This window comes from Falco biarmicus, chromosome 11 (assembly GCF_023638135.1).
Source record: "Falco biarmicus isolate bFalBia1 chromosome 11, bFalBia1.pri, whole genome shotgun sequence".
NCBI classification, from domain to species: Eukaryota; Metazoa; Chordata; class Aves; order Falconiformes; family Falconidae; genus Falco; species Falco biarmicus.
Window position 1 is genome coordinate 33427992 of NC_079298.1, and position 19062 is coordinate 33447053.

Below are 19062 nucleotides of genomic sequence, written 5' to 3' on the forward strand. Positions count from 1 at the left end.
GGGGAAGGAAAGAAAGCAACAAATCCCCCCACCCCACCCGTTTGTTAGCACAAAACAGTCCATTTATCAATTAAAATTTTCTGACTTTCTACCAGAGGCAGATTTCACAGTGTTCTTGCTTTGAATGGCTAAGTGTACTCATCTTCATCGTACCTCTGCGAAATGGGCACCGGATCAGACAGGTTAGAGGGCATGCCCATGCCCAGAGACCCCTGAAATCCACGGCAAAGCTCTGAACCTCCCTGAGCACCGCACTGAGGCAGTACTACAGCTTCATTTTACAGGGAGGGAAACAAAAGCAGAGAGATTAATGGATTTACTCAAGTCACAAAAAAGGAGTGGGTGTCAGGGCTGGGAATGATACAACAAGCCTACGCTCCTTCCAAAATACACACTGAAATAAACTACAGATACTCGGTTTCTGTAGAGCAGTTTACTTAACACATTCACAAAGTATTTGTCAGACTAGTGATAAATCTGTGGCCATGGCAATCTCGAGAACAACTTTTCCATGTTGCTTTTAAGAAACTCTCACAAGCTCAAAGGCAACATTTTTCTTCTTCACCAAGTATTTTGTCTTCATCACTGAAAAAAAAGACCTGGCTTTTTGGAGATGTGGTTCTAGATATATTTTTTAAAGCACTGAAGCACCCTTACTGGGGGGGACAGAGGATGACAAACCAACCAACCCCACCAGAACCAAAACATCTCCAGGATGAGAAATACTTTGCAGATACTTTTAAGAAACAAGTGGATGAACTCTACCGAGGAGGCGAGGCCCACACCCCAGCCTCCACAGTGCTAAACATGACTTACTACTGTTGTAGTGTCTCAAAAGTAGACCCAAATCTGCCGAGTTCCTTGCTCAGCAGACTGCTTCCTTTGCTGACCTGGTGATCTCTCCCCAGTTCCAGCCTCGCAGGCAGAAGGGGGGCAGATATCAGAGGGCTGCGATTCTGAGTTGGTTTGCTAACTGCCTTCCATCTTTTTGCACTTTGAAGGGTGTGCTTCTAAGCAAGCTGTGAAATGACAGCTAAATCTCTGTTTTTCCTGCCTAACTCAGCACTCAGGTGGCAAAAACCCCCCATGTTTTCCTGTCATCTCACACAGGCAACAGCACAGAATAACATGGTGCTCTGAACAAACAGTACGCCACCACATCACTTAAAAGGGCTATGTGCAAGCAAGGCATTTCTCTTTTAAATTCCAAATACTTCGGGTGAGCTAAGATTTCTGAGTCTGAATCTCCGTCATTTGTGATCTCACGTTTCACTCTCATATACAGGAATCCATATGGCTTCTCCCTCGGAGGGAGGCACAGGCACACATGTGCGGGACACATGGCTACCGTTTGGTGAACACACGTGACATACTACAGATGCCAGAGTCAGAACACATTTTCTCTTGGAAACGAATGACTCTGGACTCAGACTGATGGAAAACTGGTGGTATGCTGATGGCTGAATTAACTCTAAAGAGAAGAGAAAGAAAAACAGTGAGTTCTCCTTATTTCACTGATCTTGTAAGCTAATAGGTCTACAGCCTTCTGTAAGTAACACTGTGCATGTCTCGTCCCTAGCTGAGGAAAAGGGATCATGCAAACCAAGTGACATTTAAGCAAAGTATAGGATTGCTTCCATTACAGTATACAACGTTGCAATTCTCACTTCTGGCGGTCTGTCCTCTTTGCATGGGTTTCCGGAAGCATCACTGGAGAGGTGCAAAATTCAGGGAGAGCAGAGCACTGAAGGCTGCATCAGCAAGTGTGGGAAATAAATGTGGAGAAGAATGCAAATGCACAATTTATTTTAACTAAGTGACCACAAACACATGGTTTGAGGATAGCTAATTTTTTCCCCTTCATTGCCTGGAGAGAGGAAACAGGCACTTACTTAATCTCAGTAGCCACTTCCTAGTAAATTGACTGGGTAATTGGAAGCCCCATAAAATACACGTATGCCTTGTTTCTTCAGAGCGTGGTTCCTGACTAAACCATTTCCAATGGCAAAGATTCACAGCTTAGATGTTATCCATTGCACAGGGATGAAGTGCACAAAATGCAGTGCTTTCTAACCTCAGTGGAGAGACTCCCCCACACATCTGCAGGCATTAGAGTTGCCTGTCCCAGCAGGAACACACTCTGACCCAAACAACCCTTGCACGCATGACAGCACTTGACCGGCAGCATTCCCATGCCTGGACATTTGAGCTCCCCGGGACTCTGAGGCAATTTCAAAGACTGGAAAACTGGATTTTTGAATACCTGATAAATCCATCAAGGCATTGCTGTGGTAGGGATGAAAGAGCAGAGAAGAAAGTGACAGGTTTCAATGAACCCACAGTCCCTCAGCTGAGTGTGCAGCAAACCAATCCGAGGCTCTCCCTCTGCCAGTAACAACCATAATCCCAGTACTACATCAGGGAATAGCAGATACCATCCAACAACTGTTTTCTGGTTTACAAAACGTGTATCCACTTCATCTATAGTGACACAGGCTGTCTTCCAGAGACTAGGCTCTACATAGAGATGTGACGTATAAGGAGACAAACTGAAACCTAACTGCTATTTTAACTTATTTGCTGAAGCTATTAAGTTTCTTCGAAGTTATGTTCAAAGGTGTCCAACAGATCATTTATTCTGACCTATGACACACCACAGGTAAAGCATCACTTCATGTCCCCAAAACTAATGCAAAGATTTTAGCATCACCCGCTTGCCACAAAAAAAAAAACCCACAAACCACCAAGTCCTTTCTTTTTTTTCTGGTTTTCATCTGAAACGGTCTAAGGCCCTTTTTCAGAAGTCTTTCAAATAGAAAGAAATCAAGAGTTTCATCTGAAATCCATACAACAGTAGCAACGGCTGTGCAAGATCATCTGCAAGGCAAGAGCTGGTATGTCATAGAAGCAGCTGGCCACTAGAGGGATTTCTAAATAAATTAAATAAAGGTAATCGGTCAATTTCCTCATGGAAAAACTGAAAGCCTAGTTCTGTCTCATTTGAGAAATCATTCCCTTAAACATCTGCCAGCTTCTCAGCCACTGCCTGGGAGAACCGGCAGAGCAGATAGCAGGGTTCTGGAGCCCGCACGGCTGCTGCTGTTTTCAGTTAGCCTGTTTCTTGGGCTCCAGACCTACCCACCTGAGACGGGCAGCAGACACCCCGCAAACCATTCCAGCATAAACTATTTGGGCCCTGTAGGGTAGGACTTTTGTTTTAAAGTGTTTCATTAACCTCTTCAGATCACGTAACCTGATACAAGATCTAACAAGCTGAAATCTCAGTTTCTTTGGCTCCCTATTTGGCTTCTCCCAAGAATATTCTTAAACTTCCATGCCAGAGTTGGCACAGCTTTATAGCTCCATCTGTGTTGTCGGTTCAAGAGACCTGGAAGAAACATGCCTTTGTCGGTTCACTAGATCTGGAAGAAATACATCCTCCAGAGCAGAAAAGGCTGGAGTTTTGGTCCAGCTGTGTGCCCAAACTGTTATAACCAGATGTTTTTCTTTATTTGTGGCCGGTCCCAAAAGCTTATGTGTAGTAACCAACTTGGCCACGCATCCTGCAGCAGCAACAGGAGCTGGTCAGATCTGTCAGGCAGGCAATTACTGCTGTTAAATGTAATACGCAATTATTTTTCCTTAGTGATCTCACTATTAGAAAGATAAAAATAACTGAGAGAGACTTGAACCCCATTTCGCCTCAGCAAATCTCCTCTGTGGTACACCGAATTTGTGCTTGCTATCATTTGTGATTTAGATCCACCTGCTCTGCAGTGGTTGGGCAGTCTGCATTCAAATAAGGATGCAGCCTGTAATCCAAGTGCAGCTACAAACTATGCACCTTGCACCAGACGATACAGCAAACCTGAAGGTGATCGATGCTCTCCACAGGTAGCAGGATCAACCCAACACCATCACTCTGTTTTTTGCAATTTGTTGAGTGTAGGAAAGAAATTACTGTTTCCCTTAGCCCCGGCCTAGCTCTGAACACACAGTCCTCCCCCCTTAGACTTACATGACATACATAAAGACAGGCTCATCCAAAAAGACAGATGCAGTGTTTATAGTCAAAGCTGCTGGAAACAACTGCTCCCCACTGATAGCAGCTTGAGTCTTGTTCTGCAAAACAGAGCTTCCTTCAAGGCTCAGGTATTAGGCAAAAAATCCTGGCAACACCCCTAGTTTGTATGAAGTCAGAGCAGAGTTCTGCCAGCAGACAGCTATGAGCTCACTAGTCTGAAATAACAACTCATTGACGAGGCTTCTGGTGGAAGCAACAACTAACTTGTTTGTGTGAGAAATAAAGCAAGGGGGGAAGTGAGTCTGTGATGAGAGTGATAAAATGTGTATCACCAGCCCACTCCATGACTTAGCAATGATAATTTGCATTTAAATGCTGCTTTAAATAAAAAAAATTAAAATCATAAATTAAGAGAAACTATTTAGCAACAGTGACATTTTCATATTCCAGTCACACACACTGAATTTATTTCAGATTACTGTTTTGAAAAATGAGTGTAACCAAAGTCTCTGACAGCCAGAGACGGAGGAAAAAAATATTTGAAGAGGTGAAAGACCCAAAAGTAATTATTATTCTCTGCTAACCTATTTAGAAGAGTCTGGGTAGGCTCCTCCAGAACCCTGAAGCCAGTCACCTCAGGGACAACTAAATGGAAACTCCATCCAGAACTTCCTACTGAAGAAGCACATATGATTTGGAGCAAACACCAGCAGCTTCCAGAAACTGATTTATGTGAGTCAAGTAAAACTAATGGTGTAAGACTGGGAAAAATGAGCATAGTGCTGGTCTCCTACTCTGTTGTTCCTCACTTGCTTATAAGAACTGGTTATGTTGGAACCTCTTCCCCATGGTTACTAGGACTGCCCGCTTCATTTCAGGCCCAAGGAAATTTCGAGCCTTTTACTTTGTGAAGGGAACCTCAGGCCATACCAACCCCTGGCCGCCTCCTCATTTTGCCAGCTCTACAGAACGCTCTGGGGTCTAGAACCTTTGCACTCTCCATCCTCACCCCTAAAACAGATACAATCAGGGTACCCACCAACAACACAAAAAAGCATGCAGCACTTGGCTCCTGTCGGCAACAGGACCCTTGCTAAACCTCCAGGACCTGAATAATCTGCTCGTACCTCAGCCTGCAGCAGCTTGAAACTCCCCAAACCTAACCCAGACCTAAGCTGTTCCATACAGCAAAAGAGAACAGAAGGAATTCACTTCTACCAACATCCCACCTCCACCTGCAGGCACTGAAAAAGACAGAACCAAGCCAAATTATAGAAGCTATAGAGTTGCACGCATGAACTCGAGTGAAAGTATTATCAGAAAACCCATACATACACTAACAGAGAATAAAATGCCATGCACCCAAGCCAGTACTAACCTTCTTCCCAACTCTGCCAGACACGCAGAATCCAGCAACACATTCAGATTTCCAATTCAGGTCACATTAAGGACCAATGTATGGGCCTTTTGTTATGAGCAACAACCTCCCTCATCTGTCCGGAAACCATTTAAAACTGGCACCTCAAGCTTTCTTCTCTCAAATGCCACGGCAACCTCAGTTCTGATCCCTTCTGATCCCTATGGTTGATATAGACGTGGATCCCTTCTGATCCCTGTGATTGATATAGACTGGTGGATCCCTTCTGGATCCCTGTGGTTGATCCAGTGTGACTGCTGTGACAAGCATGGCCCTTCAAGTCACCTTTCCCCCAGACTGTAACCTGAATGAGGGGATGAACCCAACACTAAACCACAATGTACAATGCTGACTCTTTCCCAATCCTGCAGGCCCCACAGAACCTGAAAGCAAAGTGGCTTACTTAAAACCCCAGACTTTAGCCTCTGCCCGTAACTGCAACCTTGATTCTAGTCAAGAGGGGAGGTCTGGGGGGGGTGGGGTGGGGGGGGGCATGTGGGGAAATAGAGATAAATAAAAATACCTCTCCTCCCATCGAAAGGACTGAGGAAAATATCACTTGGCCCCCTGAGTGCAGTACTTCTGTTACATTCAGGACTCAGGATCACCTCAGCAGCACCACTGGTGACCACAAGGATGAGCAGCACAGCCGGAAAGCCGGACAAGCTTCAACAAACTCCTTGCAACAGCCCGGGACATCAGGTCAGGTTGGCAGGTAGGCGCCCCTGCCCTCCACAGGACATGGCTTCTGGTAACCATCGCCCTCCTTTTCCTTCATGCAGACACTTGATTGAGCTTCAGCAGCCTCTGATGAGATATCCTCCTCACCTGCTCTCCCAAGTGCTATACCTGTTCTGCAATTGCAAAACCACAGACAAGGTGCCTTTGTAGCATTGCCAGAGTGCCAAATTTCCAGCCTCTCCCTTACTGTGAGTCTTCACCCACTGGTCCTTCGAGGGAATCTTTCGCTGCTGCTCCTCCTTCCTTGTAACATGGGTTTCAGGATCTTTGTTCTGGCGAGTCTCTGTGAAGCCCGTTTTCCTCCCATTCATCCTCCCCAACGACACACAGCTGGCTTGCCTCCTCCTCCACTCCTGCACCGGGCCACCCAGCACCTGAAGAGCAGCACACATCCCCCATGCCAGGCCAACACCAACATAATGCCGTACCAATAATACAGCAACACAAAACAAAACCTTGGCACTTCAATCCTGCTTTCCCCAGGCCTTACCAGTAATTCTAGCCAATTCTAGACAAAAATTCGTAAGAAATAAAATGTAGACCATCAGTTTCTGAAGACACCAGAACTTCTTTAATCCCTCAGTTTGCAGAAATGAGGAATAGCCTGACTTTGGCTGTTTTCCAAAACAAAAACATAAGCCTTTGCATTAGTCATACAGTTCCTACACTGACTGTTCAGCTTTCAGTATGTCTTTTTTGTTAGGATTCTTGCTATTCTGGTGTAGTGACTTTTGCATGTAACTGCTGTGCTTTTCACTTAGTTTTAACTATTTTTGTCACGGTCTTTATGGGTTATGGTATCAATTACAAATTCTGGTTAGACTACAGGAACAGACACTTCATTTAAGAAGAATTTTCAAGAGCAAAAACACATCCTCAATAAACCTCAAGGGGAGTTAATAGCATTCAGATACACCCCAGCACTGAAACTCCACTGAGCAGCAAATCTGCAGCTAAACCTCAGGATCCTGGGATTTCACACCTAAGACAGTACTGAAAATAGGCACCCTGGGACATATAAAATCAGTACACCAGTCTACCCTCCATCACTCCTCTCCATCAGCTGTGTCACTGTTGCAGCGTTTGTTTATCTTCTCACACAGAGCTGCAGCTGGGAGACATAACTACCCAAAAAAAGTCACCTCCCTACTGGCAGGCAGCAAGGTGAAGGGACCAAGGACAACACTCCAGCACACACCAAGGAAAGCAGGTAACCAGCTGCAACAGGTCGAGACAGTGCAGCCAAGGTCAATGCTATGCACCCACATGCCTTTCTGCAGCAAACATTAAACCACACCGGCTCCTCTACAAGGAGTTTTTACTCTCACCAAAACACCTTGGTTGTTGGGTTTTTTGGGGGTTGGTTTGGGGTTTTTTTTTGATGCAAAGATGACATAACTTTCCTGCATCCTCACATAAAATGTTAAGTACTGATGACTGAAGAAGAGTCTTGCTGCAAAGCCTTACAGGTCATGTTCCTCCTTGCCTCCTAGACATAGGAGGCTATAGGAACTGAAAAGGTTTCTCATAGCTTTTCGTGGCTGTCTAATGCTCATGCTTCCTAGTTAAACCCCTTCTAGCACTTGCCACAAGATGGGTTTTGACCATCTAGTGACACAGTGCACAAGTAGTCCAACTACAGGAATTTGCTTAAGTTCACTTGCCTGAAGCCAGGCGGGGAGTAATTCACAGATTCAAACCAATGAACAGAATGGGGCTGGGGGGAAATCAAAGCATTTGCATTTGTCAGAGTTTAACATTTAACTTCGAAGTCACAATTAGCTGTTCAAAGCATGAATGCTAGAAAACAGCCTTTTTTCCTAGATACCTTGTAAGGACAAGAACGATTGAAAATACTAATAACTCAGCCTTAAATTCCTATTCTACCCTCAAAGTTACAATGCACCATCCATTTTAAGAGCAGCTGTAGAACACGTAGCAAAACCAAGATTTTAATTTGCTAACTGAAGAGATAACCACCTGCTATCAGCTTCAGGATATAAACTAACACTTCACAGCTAACGCAACCTAGTTTTTGCCACTGGGCAAAATTCAAACCAGACTGCAGCCACCCATAGCCTTTCCTCTGCAGAGGGATCAAAGCGAAACGAAGCAAACAATGCTTTTAGAATCAAGGGAAGCCCATACCCTGTCGGGGGGGTGGGGGGGTGAGATATCATATTTTTTCTTCTTAAAAGGATAAAAATCTTTAAAAAAAAAATGAACAACAACAACAACAACAAAAAAAAATCAATCTCTGCTGGAGCCGAAGCATTCCAAAACTGAAGTAAAAGAGCTTATATGAGCCCTGCCACAGCACTGTAGTTTACATGGACTCCCACTATCTTTTGCTTCAGCATGACTTTAGATCCTCAGGAGCCAGGGGGGACAGCCTCAAACTAAACACATTTTCTGGTCCAAATGAAGACCTGCTTATCTTTAAAAGAGGTGCATTATTTGCTACCACTGCATACAGACAGAATGAAAGGAAAACAGTTAGAAAGCAGTTCACTTCCATGCACTACTACCACACGGGCATCAGGGTTATCACTGAAGCTGACATCTCCAGCAGTGCCAGTGTTTCAAGAAACCCTGGAATAGGAGCAAGGACAGACTTTGGTGAAAATGTATTCCCATCCCAAAACAACACTATAAACTTTCATGCTGTAATCCAACAGTAGTTATACATTGGGGGGTGGGAAACATACTATGTAAATAATTGGTCAGAATGAAAGCAGAAGACAGAGCAGCTTTCACACCTGAATAAGGAGGTCTCATTTCCCAGCATGTCTAACAGCTGTCTCGAACAAGCAATCATCTCTCCCAAAGAAACATAAGAAATATTGCATGAACACAATTCCAGTCCTCTGCATTGAAACTCCTTATTCAGTCTCTAGTACAAAATTAAGCCATTTATTTAGGAGTGCCACGTCTGTCAAGAAGAGGATCAACATGCTACATCAAAAAACATTACCAAAACCAAAGCAGTTCTCGGAAAACTTTGGTGACTAAACTCCATTTGAAAGCATATACCAGTTCCATAGTCACCTGGAAAAGGTTCAAAATCACCACATATTTATTAGGTTCTCCATTAACTTTCCAGGATGAAAAGTGAACTCATTCTACAGTAATGAAAAGTACTCTGGTCCAAGGACACCAGATATAGATATACAAATAGATGTGCATGTCCACACACACACATATATAACTGAAATAAATCATTTCTGTGTTTAAAACCAGGATACAGGTATTGAATGAAGCAAATTGTGCAGTTCCATTAAAAAAAAAACCAAACCAACAAAAAAGTGGGGTTTTTTTCCATACAGATGAGCCTATTAGAAGTGCCACATGCCTGTCTGAAGGATTTATTGGCCAAAAATCCATCCTGGAGAGAATACTAACACATTTTTTTATTCCTATCTTTCTTCAGGCTGAAATTTTGATGCATGTGGGCCCCATTTAGCTGTAATCCATCCTTGGCAATGAGCATCATCAATGTACACTATGGTTCACTAAACCAAAGGAAATGAGAGGCACATAAATATATTGAACTAATATTAAGTCTGAGACATCATCCCACAGGAAGGAAATTCCAGGTTCTGACAGACAGCACCCTGCATCACCTCGGTCCTCTCTCTCACCCTGCAGCCCATATGGTCTTTCAGGGAGTCCTCCAGAACCAAAGAGTAACAGAAAGCACTGGCAATGGGCAGCTCCCAGTGTTCTGCATCCCATGTGTATCATGGATCTATTTTTAGAGAAACCTGACCCAGTACGTGAAGACTTTCCGTTCCAGGGGACTCAGATAAATAATTGCAGGTGTTGTGACACTTTACATAAAAGATCAAAAATGTCCTTCAATCTATGCGTACATCCCAGCAGGCATCAGGGCTAGCTGCCCCGCTATTCCCTCTCTGGTTCCCCAAGCAAAAACTCCTTTTCCTTTCTGAAGCAGGCCCACGCCATACCTCCCAGGAACCAACCATTCTCCAGCTATGCCCAGACACCTGGGACCTCTTCTTCAGGAGTCTGACTAGCAGTGATCAGGCAGCTTTCTGAAAAGAAGATATGCTCAATTTAGCAGAAAGAAAATGCAAAAGAGAAAGGAAAAAAAGGTATTGGTACAACAGTCTTCATCCCAAAGGCCTGCCACTCTGCTAGACTCACCCTCAACAGAGTGATTTTCAAGACACTCTCTGACAGTGACTGCCTCACCAGAACAGGCTGCCCAGAGATCATGGAGTCTCTGTCCCTGGAGATATTAACACCTTGAACTGCAGTGGTACTAGGCAGCCTTCACCCGAGCCTGCTTTGAGTAGGGGTTGGGACTAGACAATCTTCAGAGGTGCTTTCTGACCGTAACCGCTCTAGGATATCCATGCATTAGTCCCAGAACGTTCCCGTTGGAGAAGCCCTGTGAAAGGAAAGAGGCTTTTCCCCTGTAATAAAAGGATACCAGCAGAAATTGGGTAGGCTTCCCCTGGGTCAGACCTAACTGATCCAGATTCACCAGAAGTTAAGAAGCTGACATAGCTTGTATACCAGGAACGTACAACTGAAATTGCCCCTTAAAAAAATGGCAATTTAACTCCAGCACTTTACAGCCAACACTGGTTGCAGCTGGTCCTCTGACACACTCCCACAGCTGCCTCCCACTTCTCCCACACTTGAACAGGCTTCAGAAGACATGACAGTACACAACCTTGACCGTCTGCAGCCTTGGCTGGATAAAGAATCCCAACCCCAGGCAACAGACAAGTCAGGGATGAAGTGGGATCCTGCCCTGGCCAGGAATGAACTAGATGACCCCTTGAGGTCTTTTCACTCCTACTTCGTACATATTTACAAAAATCTTGAAAACTAGTTCTCCTTCACCTTTGAAAGCATCCAAAGGCTTATAATAAACAACAGCCTCTGATATCCAACTCTGTCCCGCTGTTTCTTTGTGACAACATATTATTTTATTGGCATCTAGCCTCTAAACAACACTTGCAGTACAAGGCATCAGGTAGACAATTACACAAGTGACAGACAAACAGGTAACGAAGCAGACCTGTCTTAAAATGTGGTTGCCAAAAGACAGCAGCCAAAATAGATGGCTGCCTTTTCGAAGATACATAGCATGCAGGATTCGGACCAAAAAAACAAACAAAAAAAATCACACAATGTATTATATTCACCAGTCTCACAGAGTTTCTACTTATTTCAAGACTTAATATATTATAAAGTGTGGAACAAATGGTGTTTTATAGCATCAAAAGGCATCAGAATCTGGCAATTTGTGGGAACCATAGGAAAAATAAAGAAACTACTGCTACCCAGCAAATTTCCATCATGCAGCTGATGCTTCTTTTAACAGTTCTCTGCAGAACTGCAAAGTATTTAGCTGAAGAGCAGTTTAAGTCTTGCCATGCAGACCTCAGTGAGGCGCAGCACTAATTTTCGGCTTCCCTTCAAATGTTTCTACTGAACAATTTCCTGATGTCATTTACTTAAGGTTGCCAAGATTTAGATGTGGGAGACAGGCCCAAAGGACAAAAAACCCCCAAAACCACAACCAAAACTTATTGTGGATATTGGGATGGGATCATTTCTTTAGCCTTCCCTGGTTCTCCATTTCTCACATAAATTTACTGCATTTCAGTGTAAAAGTGATCTCAATAAGAAAGAAGAATCAAGACTTCAGTTATGAATTCTATCTCTGGTCTCAATAAACTCAAGAATCTTGTGTAGATAAGTAACCTTTCTTCCCCAATTTCCCTAGCAAGAAAATGGAAGCATTTTACTCCCTTTATTTCTTTTCATGGAGTCATCTAAATGCAAGTTTGTTGGAAGAAAGACTACGCAACGTCTTGCACAACAGGAACATCATCTTAATCATAGTTCCAAGGTTGTGCAAGACCCATCTCACTCTTAGTCCCACTTAGTCTATGATTATGTTATTAAAGCTGTATTATAAATAAAGTATCCACTTTTTGTTATTTGTTATCCCAAACAAATATGAATGGGAAACTAAATCCCACAAGTTTCAATGACAAGCCAAGTGAAAAAATTTAATTTCTAAAACCTAAGTTTTAATAGTCACATGGAAGTCTAAGCACAGGTGATCAAATTTTAAATAGATGAAAAACACCAATGGACAGAAGCAACAGAGACAGAGCCAGCAGACTGGAACTTCAGCATTCCTAAGTGATTAATCCTGACCATGAAGATTTAAGTGACCCTACTGCACAGATGGAAACAAGGACAGAAAACACAGTGCATTTGAAAGCCAACACTTCCCAGTGAGTAATAACACCCATTAAAGTTTCAAATTATCCCTGCATCTTACCAGATATTGTCCTCTATGTAGAATTTTTCACATTTGAAGAGCAGACTGTTGAAGAAAACGCTCAGATAGAGTATCATCAGCTAGTTCTAGACTAATAATATATAATCATCAAAGTTAACTATTATACTGATCTCATCAGCTTCTATTTTCAGCTACAACTAGTTCTTTCAAGCTGAAACCATTCAGTCACTGGAGCCAGCGTTACAGTATATCCACTGATCCCTCATCTGGGATTTATTCCAGCTTTCCACCAATCTCGCCTATCTTTCACATTATCATTTCTGAAATTAAGCATACTCTGATCAGCAAAGCAGGCACACATTTTCAAGCACAAAAGAACCTAATTATTGCTTCCAAGCTCCAACTCATTTAATGCAAGCAATTAATCCCCAGGTTAGTAAGAGATGAGAGAGCAGATGGCACACAACTATGAACTAGCAGGTCTTTAAAGATGAAATTACAACTTTCTTGCTATACTGTCAGTTAATCCAAGGCTAAGGGAAGTGTGAGCCAGTGTGATAAACTGCTGAATACACATGCATTTACTTTGCCCACTACAGCCAAGAAGAACCCACCTGACAAATGCTCTTTACCTATAATCGAATGGATCTCAAATACACCATCAGCATTGCTACTGTTCAAAATAAAACCAAACCTTAGCCCTCAACCACCCAAAAGAGTTGGAGCATGCTGACTACGTAACTTCAGGGTCAGTTTTGTCCAAGACAGAGAAGAACATTTTTCCCTCCCTTCGCAGTTCTCCAGCACCCATGCAAACAATGCAGCAAGCCTGCCTAACGTGCCCAAGTTCCCCGACTCAGCTAGGCTGTTTGCAGCACAGTCACTGACACAGCCCTGAGAAAAGCTTAGCCCATCCCCGTTAAACATGCCAAGTGCAGCCACACAAGGAGTGTTTAGAAGAACACTCCCTAGCTAACAAATAGCTTGACTTTGGTCCAACAGCCATGTTTTCTTGAGGCTCTCAACTGTTGCTGGGCACTAGCCTGTTTCTCACAGTGTTACTTATTTTTGAGCCAAATACTGGCTAGACTTTCCACAAGCACCAGAGGCGAGGGCTGTGACCCCTTTCTCCTTCACCAGACAGGACAACTGTCACCTCCAGCACTATTCTTCCACAGCTACACAAACACCAAGCTGAAGAGCAGAGAGGGAGGCTGGGTTCTGCTGCTGAAGCAGGGAGTCTTTGCTGTTGCCACCTCGGTGGCCAGCACCACAGGTTCACAGACAGACTGCCTATGGCCAAGTCTATCCCACCAAGCGGAGCAGGGCTGGGACAAAGACCCAAGTACTGTTCCACAGGAATTTCCACCGTTAAGTCATTAGTACAATCCTGGGATGATCTGGCCTATGCCCACCAGTGCTCTCCGGGAAAAGGATGGCTGGGGTTAATACAGGCCAGGGACCATTCCCAGGAGGGGGTCTGGATGCAGCTCCCTAATTCTTGGAAGGGGAAGGAAGAAAGGAAGGAAGCATTGAACTGAAAGGACATGGGTCACAATGTGCCAGTTGGCTTTGGACCAAACAGCCTGCTTGATTCATTAGTAGCCAGCAATTTCTTCCGCAGCAACTAAAGAAGTCAGAATTAGACAAGAAGGAAGTATGAGACTGTCCCACATATATCTTTTGCTCAGGATCTGGCTAACAAAGATTGAGATTAATTGATATAGGCTATGAAAAGAAAGTGTCTGCTTCAAACTCATACATTGACTCTTAACCCCCCTTTACTGCCACTCATAAAGCTTCCACCCTACAAACTTGAGGAATCTGCCATTGAATTTAAGCCCTCAAGCAATACAGAGAGCATATGGGAGTTAAAGAGATGATACATGTTCTTAATTTTTATTCTCAAGACCTACATTTGGGCATTTTAAAACACTGACTTACTCCAGAAAACTTTGAAGTAGAATATAAGCAGCAATGAAGGAATGCAACTCTTTGACAACCACCACTTCACCGCCCTTCACACCAAGCTATCCCAGTAATGCAACAGCACAGGGATACAGGCAAATCCCGGGATTTATCTGTTGAAAAGGCTCATGTCAGGCACAAAGTCTGAAATGTGAGACGCTTCCAGAAATGGACTGTATTGTTTCATTTGTTCTCAAGAGACTGGATAGATACCATATGTGAGCTTCCTCTCAGTGGGTATGTTGTGCCCTGAACATCCCTGGCTCCACAAAAGCTCAAGTTTTATTGGGGAGCTGAAGAGAACAGGACTAACCCTCTCCAAAGAATCGCTGCCACCCTACAGGTGCTGTTCTCTGTGGCAACTCAGTGCATCTACAGAACTTCCTTTTCAGGGGCCGTGATTTTTTGGTCATTCTCATTTTATAAAGCTTTAAACAGCAGATTTTCCAGTTTAACCACCACCTGCACCTGTGTGCAATCCTCTTAAAAATGGAGTGATATTCTTATCAGAATCTTAGAATATTTGAAGTTATCTTACACTGTTATTTCATTAATAGCCCTCACAAATACTTTCACACAATACCGGAGAGATCTTAAGTAGAGTAAGAATAATGCAAGCAATGTACTAAAAAAGTTGTAGAGCTAACCAGTGCTCTGCGGGATTTAAAAATAAAAAACAACCACACACAACAAACTTATTCTGCATTTGCAGAGCAACAGGCATCCAGGATTCACCTTACTTTGGGGATCGGGTCTGCACTTACAACTCCCACTTACGTTTTATAAAAACCAAGCTTAGCTGAATCACAGTCTGTACGTAGGGTTTGGTATCTACTCCTACATCTGCTAAAATGAAATCCAAACCAGCCAAATTCCCACTGACACAAATGAGAGCACAATCATGGACCTACACACAGATGAGCCTGGCATTCATTCACCCACCGCCATACACCAGCCTGTAATTCCATGGCCACGTTTGTGTGGCACACCACATTCAGGCTGATACCACAATCTGCTTTGTACACCCTCAATAAAAAAAAAAACAAAACCAAAAAAATCAACACACACACCCAACCACCAACAAAACACAAAAGTGCCATGCACTGATTATACCAGCCACGGATTTTCTGCAAAGATCTGTAGAATACTTGAAGACAGTAACAGGCACGTTCCTGAAGCATGCACTGAGACATCTAATGCTGTCTGCCTAATGACACTCCAGCATCAGCGATGTGGCTGGGAGGAGTGGTTTTCCCCACATCCCTTTATACAGAGTAAAACTTGTATTGACTTTTGAAGTTAACAGGAGTCTCCCCACTGACTTCACTGAACTTTGGATCAGACCCTGTAGCACCATTTCTTATTTTACAGGATTACCACACTCAAAAAAAAAAAAAAAAAAAAAAAAAAAAAAAATCTCTTTTGGGTCCTCCCAAGCAATTCCTGTTTCTCCCAACAATTGTGTCAGGTTGAAAGAAAAAGACTTTTTTTTTTTCTTTTTACCCTTATAAATAAAGGCAGATTAACCAGTTCCCAAATTGGTCCAATTCCTCCATCCCGACACACACTTGATTGCCACAGCTGCCCCCATGCTGTGATTTCTGAATACATCTTTGAATCTATCTTTCGGACTACAGCCTTGCAACAATGCTCCTTTTCAATGCCCACCAGCACCTCCTCAGCAGGCCGGCTCTCCGGCCCTGGCAAGCCCCGACCAGCTGCCCACAAAGCCCGGTATTTACCGGCCAAGCAGCGGCACCCCGCTCCGGACCCGGCGCTCCGTACCGAGCTGTAGGTCCGGACAAACGCTCGGGCAGGCGGGCAGTGTCCCCAGGCTGCGGGCCAGCCCAGCTCCCAGCCGTAGCCCCACGCCGCCCGCACACCGCCGCGGCCGGGAGAACCCCGCGCCCCTCGCCCCGGGGGGCGAGCTCTGCCCCAGCCGCACACGCCGGCTCTCCGGCCCCGACGGCAGGAGCTGCCCCTGCGCGTCGCCGCCGCCTTCCCCCCGCGCCTCGCCCCGGCTACCTGCGCTGCGCGGAGGCAGGGCGGCCCTGCGCCCCCGCCGGAGAGCCAGGGGGCGGCCGGGGCAGCGCAGGCAGCCCCTTCCCCCTTCCCGGGCACGGCCACGCCGCCGGCTGCCCCCGCAACTCCCCGCCATGCACAAGCCGGGTGGAAGCCGAGGGGCTGGGGGGGCCGGGGCTCTGCTCGCAGCCGGGGGGCGGCGGGGCCAGGCCGGGGTCCCCGCTGCCTCACACCGCCCCCCGCCCCTCCCCTTACCAGAGGGCGATCCTGCTCTTGGGGTAGCGCAGCCTCTCCACGCAGCCGAGGAAGTGGGGCAGCGTGTGCGCGGCGTTGCGGGCGATGATGGCCAGCAGCACAGTGGGCTTCAGCAGAGCCGACTCGGGCAGGGGCTGGGGCTCGGGGCTCGGAGGCGGCGGCGGCGGCTCCGGGGGCAGGCTGGCCCCGCAGCCGCCCAGCAGCAGCAGCAGGAGGAGGTGAGGGGGCCGGGGGGCGCGGGGCCCGGCGCACGCAGCCATGATGGACGCGGGGCGGCCGCGGGGAGCCGCGCCGGCAGTGCGGGGCGGCCGCTGCAGCGCGCCCGGCGCCGCGGGGAAGAGGAGGAGCAGCGCCTCCGCCTGCCCGCCCGGCCCAGCGCCCCCAAACCCGGCCTTTGTGGGCAGCACGGCTCGCCGCACCTCCTCCGGCACGGCACGGCACGGCACGGCCCGCCCCCCGCAGGCTGCCGGGCGAGGACGCGACCCCGACCCCGCGGGGCGCCGGGGCGGCCCAGGCGCGACCCTCTCGTCCCCCGGCCCGCTCTGGTTTGCGCAGCCCGCACGCACCTGCCTCACTTTGGTCCCGGTCAAAGTTACAAACCCGTCAGCCCAGGTTTGGGTTTAAAAGCGCCCTGTGCGGCTGCCGCGGCCGCCTGCCCTCCGAGGGCTGGTGTAACGCTAACGCCCCTGCGCTTGCTGCTTGCGGTAAGATCTCACCCTATTCCCCACCCCGTCAGGGAACGAAGGTTACTTTGCGCTTTTATATCAAGAAGTATTTTGCAAACATCTCTGGGATGCCAGCGCAAAGCCGCCTGAGATGCTGTATCCATCCCACGCTGCAGGACAGATGCACAGTGCGGTGGTCCCAGCTGGAACGTGGCTGGAAGATGAAGACATTCCCTTTATTTCATTGACTTGCCTGCCACGGAACCACTCCTATGAATGGACTGATGACAATTTAACAAGATAAATAAAACACGTTACAGCAATGAAAATTATTGGGTCATGATCTTAAAAGGGGCATAGTAATCATTGCTCTTAGAAGTTAATAGGATTTGGGTATGTTTTCAAGATGAAATCTCCAATTATGGGCCCCATCATGGCATATCTGTTTTTTACTGTAGGTTTTTACCTCCAATGTGAACAAACCCACTTCAAGCAGGCAGCACTGGTGTCTGTACGCTTGCAAGCCTCATACAGGAGGAAACATTTAGCAACCAGACAATTGTTTATTAACTATCCATGACCTCATTGTGAATTGTGTGCAGGTAGTGTCTCTATATATAGTTCGTGTCTGTGGTGTTCTTTGTTTACAGAATGTATTTATCATCCAAACCAAGCTGCATTGTCTCAGTTTCCTGATCAGATGACTCCCAAAAAAATTAACACAAAAAGAACCACCCTAGGAAAAACAGTAAACTTCAATAAAGAATCTCCAGAGGTCAAATCATCTGCACCAAAATTTTAGAAGCTTCTGCAATTTGTAACCATCTTTCTGAACAATTAATGAAAATATATTCCTTCTGTTTGCCCTTCACGACACCTTTATAATTGTCCTTCTAGAATGATACATTAATGAGGCTTTTCTTTCATGGTTAGTTTGCCACATGTTGCTTTTATGCTTGGATTCATCAACCAAATAGAAGGAGCAGCTTTGTGGTCTGTACGACGCGATTAGGGTTTTGCCGGAGCCAGCTGAATCCTCATGCACATAATGCCGCTGCCGCCCACGGGAGCACTCGCATTTGGAGCATGGGGACTAATGCTACTTGCATTATGCTTGACATGGAGGGCTGGCAGCTGGCTTTGTCCATCCACTGGGTGTTCAAGCTGGGCCACAATCCTGGTTTTAGGAGGCTATGTGGCAACTTCAGGAAAAACACGCACCTCCCGTAACTCCTCTTTGCCGTGCCTCTACAGCTGCACATGCAACAACACAGGCTGTGTACCAAGTGCTCCCTTCTCATGTGAGGGGATGCAGGGCCACACCTCCCCCGCAGCCCAGAGCCAGCATGGCCAGGCCAGGGCCAGGGCCGAGTGGAGATTATTCGCCCCACAAAGGAAGACCTAGGAGGCAGAGACTGGAAAGCAATGGCTTTGTCCTGCGTGCAAAGCAAAGTTTAAAGGTGCGATCCAGTTACGCATTATTGCAGTCAGCATGTTTGCAGAAGGCTGAGTGCGAGCCTGTACAGCTCTTAAAGTCTTCAGTGAAATCTAAAGTACCTTCAGCTCTTTACAGACTACTCCTTTTTGTTTTGTGAACAGCATCAGGACCATAACAATTTCCTGGGGGCAAAATGCAATGCCTCCAGCAGCATCCTACAAACGGTAATTTTCTCTTCAA

At 46.0% G+C, this 19062-nt stretch overlaps 1 protein-coding gene across 2 annotated transcripts in view; it reads right to left on the reverse strand.

Annotated features, from left to right (window-relative positions):
• Positions 1-19062, reverse strand: part of COLGALT2 (collagen beta(1-O)galactosyltransferase 2) — a 59917-nt gene that overhangs the window by 37573 nt on the left and 3282 nt on the right. Inside the window, exon 1 of one of the 2 annotated variants that reach the window (XM_056355638.1) lies at positions 16720-17118. The exons of the other annotated variant lie outside the window; for it this stretch is intronic. Within the exon in view, the coding sequence (XP_056211613.1) occupies positions 16720-16979 (260 nt within the window). The 5' untranslated portion in view covers positions 16980-17118. Of the gene's footprint in view, positions 1-16719; positions 17119-19062 lie in introns of those variants that run through there. 2 annotated transcript variants of the gene reach the window in all.